This window comes from Protobothrops mucrosquamatus, unplaced genomic scaffold (genome assembly GCF_001527695.2).
Source record: "Protobothrops mucrosquamatus isolate PMUCROS unplaced genomic scaffold, P.Mucros_1.0 scaffold48, whole genome shotgun sequence".
Taxonomy (NCBI): Eukaryota; Metazoa; Chordata; class Lepidosauria; order Squamata; family Viperidae; genus Protobothrops; species Protobothrops mucrosquamatus.
In genome coordinates this window covers 1722067-1737012 of record NW_015386430.1, presented here as the reverse complement: position 1 = coordinate 1737012, position 14946 = coordinate 1722067, and the positions used below count along the sequence as shown (strand labels likewise).

Genomic DNA, 14946 nt, shown 5'->3' with positions numbered 1-14946 from the left:
TAAATTAAATATTTACATTTTTACCTTTTAACTATATTTTGAAAAGTCTTCCTTGGTTTATTTGTAGGCATCATTGTTATGCAGGACAGTGTACTTAGAAATTCCTTTACTTCAATCATACAAAGAGATTACTTCTATATGCCTCTGCAAGGCTTTCTGTCTAATTTACTCTATTTTTTAAATTAGTTTGGAAAGCAAAAAAAATTCCTCATTTCTGTTTTCAAGGATGACTCTGAGATCCACATAAGGTGAAAAGGCATTTTTGGAAAATAAAATAGTAAGTGGCTAGAGTCAGATGCTTAAGTGGAAAGTATGCCTACTTCCAAGAAATAAGATAGAGTGGGGGCCTAATAGGGATTATAGGTAGCAACTTCACAAAATTGTCTTCTGGAAAATGGTTTTTTTTTATTTGCCATGCCTTCACGGTAAAAAAGATTAAGGAATCCTAAATTCAGCTTTACACCAAGATTTACACATCATAGTGGCTGGTTCATATGGATACTAAATAAATCCAGTCAAATGTGTTATGGCTTAATATCATGGTTCTGGTTTTTAAAATAACTCTTAAAGAACTAATATAAAAGACCTTCTTGGTTTAGCTGAGATGGTGATTGTATAATAAGCATATATATTTTAGTAGTTTGTATGTTGTTCCAAGAGACAAGCTAGTGATTAAGGCAGCAGTCTAGAAACTAAAAGACTGTAAGTTCAAGTCCCACCTTGGCATAAAGCAGTGGTTCTCAACCTTCCTAATGCCGCAACCCTTTAATACAGTTCCTCATGTTGTGGTGACCCCCAACCATAAAGTTATTTTCGTTGCTACTTCATAACTGTAATTTTGCTACTGTTATGAATAGTAATGTAAATATCTGATATGCAAGGGTGTATTTTCATTGTTACGAATTGAACATAATTAAAGCATAGTGATTAATCACAAAAACAATATAGCAATGCTCGCTGGAGAAGCTTATTCTTCCTTGCTCAAAAATGTTGGGAGGGAGGGAAGGGGAAGGAAGATTGAAGGGGAAAGGAAGGAGATGGAGAAGGAAGGAGATTGAAGGGGAAAGGAAGGAAGGAGAAAGAGATTGAAGTGGAAGGGATGGAGATGGAAGGAAAGAAGATTGAAGGGGAAAGGAAGGAGATGGATAAGGAAAGAGATTGAAGGGGAAAGGAAGGAAGGAAGATTGAAGGGGGAAGGAAGGAAGGAAGATTGAAGGGGAAAGGAAGGAGATGGAGAAGGAAGGAGATTGAAGGAGGAAGGAAAGAAGGAAGGAAGGAAGGAGAGAGATTGAACGGGAAGGGATAGAGATGGAGATGGAAAGAAGGAAGGATGGAAGATTGAAGGGGAAAGGAAGGAGATGGAGAAGGAAGGAGATTGAGGTGGAAAGGAAGGAAGGAAGGAGAAATTGAAGGGGAAGGGAAGTGGATGGATGGATGGATGGATGGAAGGAAGGAAGGAAGGAAGGAAGGAAGGAAGGATGGATTGATCTTTGGAGAGTCATGTTTTTCCAGATGGTGATGAACTGCAACTCCCAGCATTCCCCACTCTTCCACAGTGCTTTTTAGGGCTGCTGGGGATGGTAGTCCAGTAAGGTCTGTAGACACACACAGATGCTCTCCGACGGCAAGAGAGGCAGACCAGGCGGCGCGGGGATGCTCCGGCGCAGAGGGTGGCCGGGGGCGGAGCGCAGCCGGGCAACCAGGAGGCGTGGGGATCAAATCGGTGCCTCAGCTCAGCCAGCAGCAGCAGCAGCGCATTGCCCAAGCAAGCAGCAGCAGCGCGTTGCCCGAGCAGGGCGGGAAGAGAGGGGGTGGTGGTGGCAAGTCATGAAAACAGCGTCCACACGTTCAGGGAGCAAACGCCTTGGACAGTTTGGCTCCCCCACCCCTTTATTTACTGATCTGCCACAAGCTCGTGCAAACAAGCCCCGAGGAGTTCTGAACGAGCAGTCGTTTAAAAAAAAAAAGCTTTCAGCAACGAGGCAGAAAGGGGAACTCGCTCACAGCTCTTTTTTTCCCCTTTCTCGGAGACTGGGAAGGCAGCAGCCAGAGACGCCGCTGCACAAAGGGAGGCGGAGAGAGGGGCGAGGGGGAAAACCTCACTCAACTTTCGCCCTTATCAGACCCGGCTCCCTTCTTGTCGACACCCACCCACCCGCCCCCTTCACCTCCCGCTACAGATTGACGCTACCCCTCNGCCAGGCTTTTTTTTTTTTTTTACCTTGGCCCTGCGCTTCTCCCAGACGGAAGCGAGGCAAGAGGACCTGAAAGACACCGAGCAGGAGGTTCATAGCCGTGGCGACGCGGCAGTAGCTGCTCTGCGATGGGTAGCGCAGCCCCGCCATGCTGCTGAGGCAGCTGCTTTCCTGTCTGCCTGAGCTGGCTGGCGGAGCTAGCCTTGAGCAGAAATTCTCACTAGTGTCTCGTTTCCTAAGACCATCGGAAATATGTGTTTTCCGATGGTCTTAGGCGACCCCTGTGAAAGCGTCGTTCGACCCCCAAAAGGGTCACGACCCACAGGTTGAGAACCGCTGGCATAAAGCCAACTGAGTGATCTCTCAGCCCTAGGAAGAAGGCAGTGTTAAAACCACTTCCAAAATCCTTGCCAAGAGAACTATAGGGACTTGTCCACATAAATGCAAGAAATCAACAATCACAAAGGCACACACAGATGTTTTACCTGTCATCTGATCTTAAATCTTCAAAATATTAATATTAAAAATTGAATAAAATAATATAAACATGACAGTGGAACAATATAATCAATAGTATCCCAAATACAAGGAACAACAATAATTCAGGAGACTAAGATGCCAGACAAATCTTAATGCATTCTTTGACCAACTGACAAAATTAGTGGACCAGAGGAATGCTATGGATATAATTTACTTGGACTTCAGTAAGGCATTTGATAAAGTACATCACAACCTACTACTTGATAAGATAGAAAAATGTGGGTTAGACAGCATCAACACCAGATGGATTCGTAGCTGGCTGACCAGCTGTACTCAGCGTGTGGTCCTCAATGGAACTGCATCTACATGGAGGGAAGTGTGTAGTGGGGTGCCCCAGGGCTCTGTTCTAAGCCCAGTGCTCTTCAACATCCTCATCAATGATTTGGACAAGGGAATAGATGGGGAACTCATCAAATTTGCAGACGACACCAAGCTGGCAGGAATAGCCAACACTCCAGAAGATAGGCTTAAGGTACAGGAGGATCTGGACAGACTTGAATATTGGATGCTATCTAACAAAATGAAATTCAATGGTGAAAAAAGTAAGGTTCTACATTTAGGCAAGAAAAACCAAATGTACAGGTATAGTATAGGGGGTACCTTGCTCAATAGTAGTAATTGTGAGAGGGATCTCGTAGTCCTAGTGGACAATCACTTAAATATGAGCCAGCAGTGTGCTGCAGCTCCCAAAAAGGCCAACACAGTGCTAGTCTGCATTAACAGAGGGATAGAATCAAGATCACATGAAGTATTAATACCACTTTACAATGCCTTAGTAAGGCCACACTTGGAATACTGCATCCAGTTTTGGTCACCACGATGTAAAAAAGATGTTGAGATTCTAGAAAGAGTACAGAGAAGAGCAACAAAGATGATTAAGGGACTGGAGGCTAAAACATATAAGGAACGGTTGCTGGAATTGGGTATGTCTAGTTTAACGAAGAGAGGGACGAGCGGGGACATGATAGCAGTGTTCCAATATCTCAGGGGCTGCCACAAAGAAGAGGGAGTCAGGCTATTCTCCAAAGCGTCTGAAGGCAGGACAAGAAGCAACGGGTGGAAACTAACCAAAGAGAGAAGCAACCTAGAACTAAGGAGAAACTTCCTGACAGTTAGAACAATTAACCAGTGGAACAACCTGCCTTCAGAAGCGGTGAATGCTCCAACACTGGAAGTTTTTAAGAAGAAACTGGACAGCCATTTGTCTGTAATGGTATAGGTCAGGGTTTCCTGCCTGAGCAGTGGGTTGGACTAGATGACCTCCAAGGTTCCGTCCAACTGTATTATGATGATGATGATGATGATGATGATGATGATGATGATGATAGCCCCCACCCCATCCCCAATCACTGAAGGCATCCTGCTTAATAATTTTATAAATGACCGACAGGGCTGGGTCCTGTCTAAAAACAGGAATACTACAGTATTAAAAGTGGCTTTAAAAGTGTTACTATTTCTTATAGACCTTTCAGTTTTGCAATAAAAAGTTCTAATATAGGATGTTGATCACAGAATGGCAGAGTCATCTATAGCTAGCCATGATGATGCCAAAATAATATAAATTGTGCTGTCATCTAACAGTGCAGGCTCCACCTTTTCAAACATGCATTGTGAAGTTTCATGCCAATGTTAAGGAGCATAATTTCCACTATGACATTGTAAGAATCATTTCTTCTCCCTTGATGACCTCAGCCCTTGGTGCTCTTGTAGAGTTGTCATAACTTTGTATTTTATCACACTATCTCTGAAAGTAACAAAGATACAGCTATTGTTAAAAGTCAGATTTTAAGGGAGTAAATTTTTAAAATACAAGTTTTGATTAATATAAAATTTGATTTATTTCAAGTTCTCTTACATCTTAATTTACCTACAAAATTCATCTCAAATTTTTGGATAGAAATAAAAGAATTCTTTATTTCGTCTCTTTTTTTTATTGAAAATGTTTTATAAAAATTGGCAATGTTCCAAATATAAAGATATGGCCACATTTATTGGTAAAACAGTTATGAGGTTTGAATACTTTATTAATCTAAGAGTGATTAGACCATATTCTTAATTTAAAAAAAACATTTACAGATCCTTAGGAATAAGTGAAAGGTCTTCAAATTTTAATATTGAAAGAGAAAATTAAAATTGAATTTACTGCAGTGGAAACTTACTGAGTGGAGAAACAAGTTTATTAAAGAAACTACAATGGATGGGAACTCGGAATGGATAGCATAAAGGGAGGATGTAAGAGGAGATAACTAGCAAAACAGGAAAGAACCTATTTTTCTAAGAAGTCATAAAAAGGGGGGGGCAGAATTCAGACAACTGAGCATGTGCAATTAGTTCATTAATATTAACTAACACACCTTCCATAAATTATCTCCTAATTTTAATATACATGTGATGTATGATTTAGTATGTAGCAGGAAATATGTAGGAGGCGGTCAGAAAGTATAACCTCATAGTACGTCAGCCAATGAGGAAAGAGGAGGGATGTGGGTTGAAACTTTGGAGAGAGTTTTGATAGCTTCTCTCCCCGCTTATTGCAATAAACGAAACAAAAGGCCTTCACTGTGTCTTGGCTGGTTATTGGTCACGAAGGAAAGTAGCCAGAAGCACATAACACTTAAATAGTGAAAGGAAAAGTTGGTTAGGCACTTTTAGAGTTTTAGAAAAGCCTAATTAATCCCCAAAAAGTCACTCCCCCTCCCTAAGAATTGCTAAAAAACATTATTCCAAAACATGAACAAACAAGACTATTAAACATTTCCATATAGTATTGCTTTCCAATAAATCAATTCTCCAAAATAAATAATAAGAAAACAGTTTCATACCAAGCAGTGAATCAGACTGGACAGTCTTCAGATCATACAAGATCATATCCAAGGTTTCCCAAAACTCTTCCTTGGATATTTTGTGCAAATCCTTAATTTGCTAAAATATTACTGCAATAACATTACTGCCACAATGCAATTTTTATTCAACTAACCACAGCCCAGCATTAAATCTGAATTCTAAACTATTAGTCTTAATTAAGATTTTCTAAAACACCAGGTTCCTTAACAGTTTGCTGATTTTAGGAAACTACAATTAATGCTGATCCCAGTTCACCATGGCTCAAATATTACTCGAAATGTGGCAAATTAAAAACTGAAAGAAAAGCTTCAATGCATTTAAAATTAAATGAGAGTACAGCCTATAAGTACCTACTGATTTTCCTTTTTGATTTTACCTTTCAAATATTTAGTTTTATTTTGCATTCATGATACATTTCTTTATATACTCTTTACAGATAATTACAGACTTTGATATGACGTTAAGTAGGTTTTCCCATAATGGCAAAAGATGTCCAACATGTCATAGTGAGTATTATAGATTGCTTGTAAAAAACTTTCATATTTCTCATGAAACTCAAGAAAACTTATGACTGAAAACACATAGAAGAAAAAACCTTTGTTTTTCCTTCTAGCACAGTATTTAGTCTAGCTGTGATATGTTACATTTTAAGTATTGTTTTATGTTTAACACCATTGTATTCTTCCAGATTCCCTGCAGTGGATTATAGTATAAATAATCTCATTTTAATAAGGACATTGGATTTAGGGAAAGATTGCAGTCAAAGATAATTTCCTTTCATCAATCTGAGTATTTTATGTAGGCTAACACTTGAATGCCATTATTTTTAAAATAACTTTTAACCAATAGTAATGTTAAAATTAGAGATTTGCCTTATTTTAAGTGAGTTATAAATATTCTACTAATAGATGGGTAAATTAAAATTTTGCATTGTTTGATTTGCACATACTCATTTCTCAAACCTTTTTGAACATTTTCTAGATATCATTGACAACTGTAAACTCATTACAGAGGAATGTCGCAAAAAGGTAATTTAAAACTGATGTTTGTTTTCTCTATTCATTATCAATTTCTGCTATTATGAAAGGTTCTATTATTTATTTTATACTCTGCATAGAATTGGCATGAAGTACAGGTAAATCCTCAACTTACACCATTTGTTCAGTAACCATTTAGTAACAGAAATTCCAGTCCCAATAGCCATTGTAAATCAAGAATTCCCTGTATACTTCTGAGTTAAGATCACTTGCTGTTTTTTTGTATGTATGTGTCTATCTGTTCATACATGTCCTAAGTCAGTGGTGGTGAATCTATGGCACGCGTGCCAGAGGCAGCACTCGGAGCCCTCTCTGTGGGGCACGCGTGCCATTGCCCCAGCCCCGCCTTCCCCCGCAGCCCTCTCCTCACCAGCAGCCCCCCTGGAGGAGAGTCGCTCTCGGGCATGGCCCACACGGAGCAGCACAGCCAAGTACATAGCCGGGCAACAGGGACAAGACTCCACCCTCGCACTCCATAGCGTGCAGATGATGCTGAGGGGTGTGGGCAGAGGGCGTGGCTGCCAATGGCGCTGCAGGGCTGCCTGGGCGATCTGCAGCAGGCCACGGACGTGGTGAGTGGCCCTGCTGGTGGGTGGGGCAGGGGGCGGGTGGGGGCGGAGCATGCAGGGCGGGAGGCGGAGCAGGGGCGGGGGGCGGTTTTTGGGCACTCGGTATCTAAAAGGTTCGCCATGACTGTCCTAAATGAATATTGTATATAATCTTCTTATTTAAGATACTAGGGATATATATCAAAACTAAGGAAGCAGTTTAGTTTATGCAGTTAGAAAAAAGAGATACTACAGAAATAAATAGTAACTAACTGTTTTGCTTTCTAGTTATTCCAGCTAAAAGAAATATATTATGCTATTGAAATTGATCCTGGTCTTACAGTGGAAGAGAAGTATCCATATATGGTTGAATGGTGAGTTTGTGAAAAGTGACTTGTTTACTGTTAAAGTTTAAAGTTTACATCTGAACAATTAAGCAATTGTTGATAAGAGCACCCATTTATTGTGTCTTAATAAACCACATGACCCATTTTAAATCCACCATTTGTGCACTTAAAACAAGTTTGTCAAGAAATTAAAATTATTGCTTTAAGTTACTGCCTCTTAGCTCTTTCTTGCATTTTTTAAGTAACAGTTTCATTGGTGTCCTCCAATTATCCAAATGGATTTTGAAAACGTATAATGCTATCCGACATAATTTTATATATACAGCATTTGTGAAAAATAAATATGTAAGATTCAGTTTTTGAGAAGTAAAATCACCTTCCAAATATAATGGGTAGAATAATTTTTCCCCCCGCATATATTTCAACCTTAGATCGCATCAGCCCCAGACAGCATGTCCAATAACAAGGAATGGTAGAACATCTGCTAGAGATCAGGCTAATCCATTATTGTCTCTCTTTTTTGATTGTCCATTTGATTGGTTTATCTTAAACGGTTATTATTGCACCAGTTATAAAGATTGCCAAATAACATGTTGAAAATCTATTGAAAAATAGATCAGGTCTATTTATACTATTTTTTTAATGGACAAAAAGCCCTAAGGAAGACTCCATTTGATGTAGGAGTTAAGGAACTAGATTAGAAATTGAGAGACCTTGAGTTACAGCTTCATCTTAAGGCATAAAACCAGTTGTGTGACTTTCTGGCAGTCACTCTTTTTGAGCCTTGGAAAGAAAGCAATGGCAAGCTGCTTTTGAAAATCTGGCCAAGAAAATGACATCAACTAATCCAGACAGTCACCAGGAGTCAAGACTGATTCAAAGGTGCATGTGAGTGCGCGCGCGCACACACACACACACACACACACACACAGAGACACACAGAGAGAAAAATATTCTGTCTACAAGGAAAAAAAGGTTTAATATTTTATTTTTAACTTTAGGTACAACAAATCCCATGCTTTGCTTATTGAACAAGAATTACAGAAGGACAAACTTGCTGAAATTGTGAGAGAGTCTGATGTTATGCTGAAGTAAGCATCTATTTTTGTAGTCCTAAAACACATAAGAAATCAAAAATAGTGTGAAATGTTATATGTTCATGTATGCTCCAATGTGGACTTACTCTTGCACTTAGTGGTGATGAGTAAAGTGCTTCAATTTGATTGCCTCTCCCACTGTAACTCTTGTATAGCACATATTGCCTCTCCCACTGTAACTCTTGTATAGCTTCTTACTATGTCAGAACACTAAAAATGTTCCATATCACAGTGGTTGCATTATTTATTTGTTATGTTTTATGATAAATGAGGATTTGGCTATATTTGGAAATAATGCTTTATGTGAATCAAATACTTTCTGCTTGCTCATTCACCTTTTACAGTAATGTAATATAGAAGATTCTATTTCTTCAAAGTTTAATTTTAGCTTGTATAGCAGTCATGATCCGAAAGTCATGATTACTAACCATTACTGATCTAATAGTAATATTGCATCTAAAACAAAGTCTTTGAAATATTTCTTTTTCTTTAATTGGGGTATATAATAATTTGACTCTTTTTTTTTTTTACCGTACTTCAACAAGATTGTAGCTATGCTCTTTCTAAGTGCTGCCCTATTATTTCATGTACTCAGATTCAAGGAATAGGAAAGCAGATACATCACAAGGTGTTTTTTTTCTGTTCTGCTTTATCTCTATAAGCAAGGCCTACAAGATGCCTTCAGGGTTCCTAGGATTCCTGTTTCATTCTTTTCAAAGGCAGGGTTTTTTTTCCTTGTCACTTATATACCAAAATAAATATAGGTATCTGTACAAACAGAAGTCACACTAGAATTATCAGACAAAAGCAAATTTCTCAACTAGTTTCCAGAATAATCCATAGGGCATTTCATTTAAAAATAAAACATTCTTAAAATATTGAAGCCTGGGCTTCATAAATAATAGGATGCCAGTTACTACAGCTGTTTATTCTGAAACTGAGAATAGGAGTTATTCAGTTCTTATTTCAGCAAAAAAACCCAAAAAACTGTCAGATTTTAATTCAGTTTTTTTCACAAATAACTATTCTATTTTACAGAGAGGGGTATGAATTTTTTTTTGACAAACTTCATGAACATAATGTTCCAGTATTTATATTTTCTGCTGGGATTGGAGACATACTGGAACAGATTATTCATCAAGCAGGTGTTTACCATTCCAATATCAAAGTAGTTTCCAACTTTATGGATTTTGATGATAACGTGAGTATGCAATTGTAGATTACATTATCATTTACTAAAGTATATAAGAATCTTTCAGTCCATATAAAAATGTTACATACATATTTCTGATTTAGAGTTATAATGGATAGGGAGAGTAGTCTGCCCAGAAATTTTTACTTTGTGGAATGTCTTGGGACTCTCTGCTCTCACTCAGTTTTAATGTCTTCCTGAAAACAGAGTTGAACTCTCCTGTTCAAACATGTCTTGCCGTGTGGAAGTAACCTAGACACAGAGCTCCTGCTTGTTTAGCATATAAAAACTCTGGTCTAGACCAGAGGGCTATTATACAGTTATTTTTTTTAACCAATTGCAGCCATTCTTGACTTTGGAGGCTCTACTTACATTTTTTTTTTTGTTTATTTATTTATTTATTTATTTATTTATATCCCACCTTTATTATTTTTACAAATAACTCAAAGTGGCAAACATATCCAATCCACCTTCCTCCTCCTATTTTCCCTACAATCACAACCCTGTGAGGTGGGTTTGGGCTGAGAGAGAGTGATTGCCCCAAGGATACCCAGCTGACTTTCATGATTAAGGTGGGGCTTGAACTTGAACTCTTCCACTTTTTAGCCTGGTTCCTTAATCACCAGACCAAACTGACTTTCATGTATCCATTCCTTTTTCTTATCTGCCACCTTGATTATTGCAAAGTGCTCTACATGGGATTGCCTTGGAAACTACAGCTGGATACAAAATCTGGTAGCCTTCACATTAATGGATATATGTCATCTTCAGGATAGACCAGATCAAGAAACAGACTCCATAGGACCACCAGAACTATAAGACAAACTATAATAACAAAATTTTGCAAATCTGCTTGGTTTTCTTCCCTTCTGTCAGGTGCAAGTAACCAGAAAGAAGAGTTTAGTTCAAAGCACTTCAAGTTTATTTCATGTTACCTATGCACAAGAATCTGATCTACTAACAGTCAAGGCAAATTGATCCTAGATAAGAGTCAATGGAATTCAAGAGGGGCTGGACTTAGGTAGTGATTCCAAACTGATGATACATTTAACCTCACCCATGAGCTCAGCCTGGTCATCTGAGGAGGGGGAGGGGAGTATCTATTTGTAACACTAGATTTCAGACATGTTTAGTGTGTGTTTTACCTGATGTTTTCCTAGTATCCTTTAGATTCTCTTCTCCTAGGTCAGACACGTTAAACTCGCAACGTCACATGACGTCGCACGACGTATCGGAACTTTTTCCCCATTGCCGGCAATGGGGTGGGGGTGGTTTCCTTGTGATGCATCTGGCCCACGGGCCGGCAGTTTGACATCCCTGTCCTGGGTTATTTCCATAATTCCTTAGAATATATCCTTACATCCTCAGGTGACCTCATTTCTTTGCCAATTCTATTCATTTCCAATTTGCTTTGAATGAGATACAATGAGGTTGTCATTTTAAGGACATCTATGATTCCAGATTAAGTTCTCTGAGGGATCTTCTTCTATATTATCTGCCTGTCCAAACAGATTGAATACTGTAATCAATTCATTCAAGATCCTATCTATATATGCATGCTGTTTGATGGGCTTTCGAAGTGTATATTTTTCTCACTGCTCCCATACTCTGAAATTATTATGGAAATCGAGTCTGCTCCTTCGTTTTTGGAGAGTGGTTAAGACCTATTTATTTCATCATGTGCAGGAAGAAGATATGTCACTGAAAATATGAATTTGAAATAGTTACATTCTTTAGATTTTTTAAATAAATATAATTATGGTATTGTATTTGATTTATTTTATGTCTAGGTATATTACTTTGAGGGGGGTTGCTCAGTTATGTTTCTGATCATTAATTATATAGAATCTTTGAGAACGTGCAACATACAAATAAATAAAATAGATAGCCATTATTTAGGCTTAAATAGAAGCATTTTATTCTCAATATTATATGCATGTAATGAAAATATGTTATAGTTGGTGGAAAGAGAAAATTGTCTTGGAAACATTCTAAAATTATATATGTTTGCCTGGTTACTTAGGAGTAACTTCTCTCATCTTCAATAGGGCATATTGAAAGGATTTAAAGGAGAATTAATTCATGTTTATAACAAACATAATGGGGCCTTGAAAAATACAGAGTACTTTAAACAATTAAAAGACAACAGCAATATCATATTACTTGGAGATTCTCAAGGAGACTTAACAATGGCAGATGGAGTGGCAAATGTTGAACATATTCTTAAGATTGGGTATCTCAATGATAAAGTAAGTGTGTAGGCGATTGATAAGCATAAACTCTATTGTAAAGTTCACGTTCTCCAGTTTTGTATACTATTTATAGGAATTATTTTTCAGTTACTTACCTACTTCTGAGCCAAGTTCAATGCATTTGCAGTTAGAGTTGAAAACAGAATTAAATATATGGCAAATAGAAAATACATTATGTGAGAATGGCTTGTTTCAATTTATTGCTTTGCACAATGGTAATGTTGAGTTACTTGTTGATGTTTTTCATGTGCTCTCTGCTAAAGTAAAAAGGTTTTAAAAAATAGTTTACTATTCAAAGATTCAGATTAGTAAGACCAAAGTGAAAAGTTGTCATGTTTGATTGTCATGCATATTTTGTTGAAAAAATATCTCCAAAGATATAGTCAAAATATACTAAATCTAATTGCAGCCTAGTAGGATGCCCCTATTTTCAATTAGGTAAATACCGGTAATTAAAATAATGCCATCTTCCAAGAGTCTTCAGACAACTCCCAGATCCTTACTTTGCCAGCAGCAGGTAATATTTATGTAGGAGGCCTTTAACAGTTTAGCTGGATTTTAAAAAAAGTAATCCTTGACATATGATCATTCATTTAGCAACTGTTTGAAGTTGTTATGGTGCTGAAAAAATGGACTTACGATTGATCCCTAAAGTTAGTTGTGCAGTGTCCCCGTAATCACATTGTCAAAATTCGAATGCTTGGAAATCCACCCACACTTCTGACTACAGGGGTGCTTTAACCCTTCCACACATCTGTCTTCCTCTCATCTATGTCCTTTTGGCTGTCCTGCACTGCAGCCCTTCTGAATAGAGGCCTGGGTCTTCAGCAATATCAGCCAGTTGCCACCAGCCCCAGGGGTCTACTTCAATTGCAACATTATCACTGCTGCTAAGATATGCACCTCAAGCCCCACCCTGTGACTAACCATCCCAGTACCATAGCATAAATCCCTTGATGGCTTCCATCATCCTATGCTCCTCAGAACTTGCCATACTCAGTTGACCACCCTCTTCCGTGGCTAATGAGGTGGATCCAGTTTGACCCTACTGTATGCAGGCAGTTGCAGGCCATACCATGCCTTCTCCCTGAGGCTGGGTCTTTGAACCTTTCTGGAAAATCGTTCACAAGTACTTCAGACAGCTGTTCTTTGTGAGGAGGCTGCAAGAAAATGGATCTAAAGCTTGGGGAAATGAGGGAATAGCCATTGTGCCCAAATTGCAGTCAGCATCTTTGAAAGGACATTACATTCACATATTTTTTCTAATCACCTTTGGAAATTATTTCTTAAGTTCTTTTTAGCTATTAGAAATCTTTGAATCAACAAGTTTGGCAACACTGAATAAATTTCCCTTCAATCCTTAATGAAAAAAAAACATTACGTTTAAGAACTTTTAAAAATGGAATAAACAACAAAAGGATGAATAAAAGTTGATTTAAAAAAAATTACAAACAGAGTAAGATCTAGATAAATTTGAAATAAGATTTGGGCTAAAGAATCTTTCATGTGGGAAAATGTTTTTGTTTTGATCTTTTTTAAAAGTAAGATTTTAAAAATTGGACACTAGACAGAACTAAAGATTACAGTTAAAGGAGAAATAAGCTCAGTTTACCATTATAGACTGTTACATTATTATTACAATTATAGTATGACAGGCTACAGGAACTTTATGGAAAACGATGTGACAGTATAAAAGAAACCAGCTCATGTTTTAATAGTTAAAAGGCATATGTAAACAATAAAACAAGAGAATGGTAAAAGAAGCTTATTAAAAAAAGTGAGAAGGAAAAGAAAAAGAATTCAAGTTCTATTTTTTGTCTAATTTAAAGAAGAGGAGTTGAATTATGTATATGAAATTAAAAGATCTTTTCACATCTTTTAAAAAGTGAAGGAAAAAATAGTGTGAAAAACCAAACTGTCATTTTAAAACGCTCTAGTTTAAAAAAATCTGTATTTCTCCTTAAAACACAATTATTTTATTAAAATGTAATGTACATGAAATTGTGGAAAGAACTTTTAATTGAACTCCCTTTCTTTAAATTAGACAAAATAAAATTATTTCTAAAGTTGGACTGAAATCTTACTACATTTCATTTAAAAAGAAAGAAAAAGTTAAAGTACAAATAATTTCAATGCTCTTTAATTTGTGGCTTTAGATTCTAATCGTGATCTAAACTAATAGAAGTATATTTATATTGTTACAGTTGACAAACAACAAAATGATATGATTGTTTAACTCAGGCTCAGTTTAATTTATATGTAAATGGTTCTGAAATTTTCTTAGCAAATTTCTTGCATTTGTGCGTGCCCCTTTCTGTCAATTTCATTTTACAGTAATTTTATTGAAGATACTTACAATAGTAAAAATACAAACTAAAAGAAAGAATAAAAAGTGAGAGTAGAAAGTACAGGAAAGAAATGGAAAAAAGAGAAGTAGAAATAAAAAATATACTGAAGAAAAGAAATATATAAAGAATGTCAATTTGGTTTTTCACACTATTTTTTTCTTCACATTTTAAAATCTAGGTTGAAGAACTGCTGGAAAAATATATGGAGTCCTATGATATTGTTTTGGTGAAAGATGACTCTCTGGATGTGGCCAACTCAATCCTGCAAAAAATTTTGTAATATACAGTATTAGCATTGTTTTCCTTTAAAAGAACCCATTGGACAAATTTGCATGACAGCTATGAAAACAATAATCAGATGCTGCTTTCCACACTATTTACCAGTTCATTTGGAAAGTACTGTATTCCTCATTATATTGCTCCATGCTATTGAAATATATTTCACTGTTTATTATCTCCCTATTTATTAATTTCAAAGGAAATATTGTTCATGATTATTGGAAAATATATCTTTATTTCTGCACAATAAAATTGATATTTTCAGCA

General features: G+C 37.0%; 1 protein-coding gene across 3 annotated transcripts in view; it reads left to right on the top strand.

Annotated features, from left to right (window-relative positions):
- NT5C3A (5'-nucleotidase, cytosolic IIIA) overlaps nt 1–14946 on the top strand; it is a 53424-nt gene extending 38478 nt beyond the window's left edge. For all 3 annotated transcript variants that reach the window (XM_015811754.2, XM_015811755.1, XM_015811753.1), the window contains 7 exons: nt 6016–6085; nt 6561–6607; nt 7453–7538; nt 8513–8602; nt 9647–9809; nt 11849–12049; nt 14579–14946. In XM_015811754.2, the coding sequence (XP_015667240.1) occupies nt 6016–6085; nt 6561–6607; nt 7453–7538; nt 8513–8602; nt 9647–9809; nt 11849–12049; nt 14579–14680 (759 nt within the window). In that variant the 3' untranslated portion in view covers nt 14681–14946. The remainder of the gene's footprint in view (nt 1–6015; nt 6086–6560; nt 6608–7452; nt 7539–8512; nt 8603–9646; nt 9810–11848; nt 12050–14578) is intronic.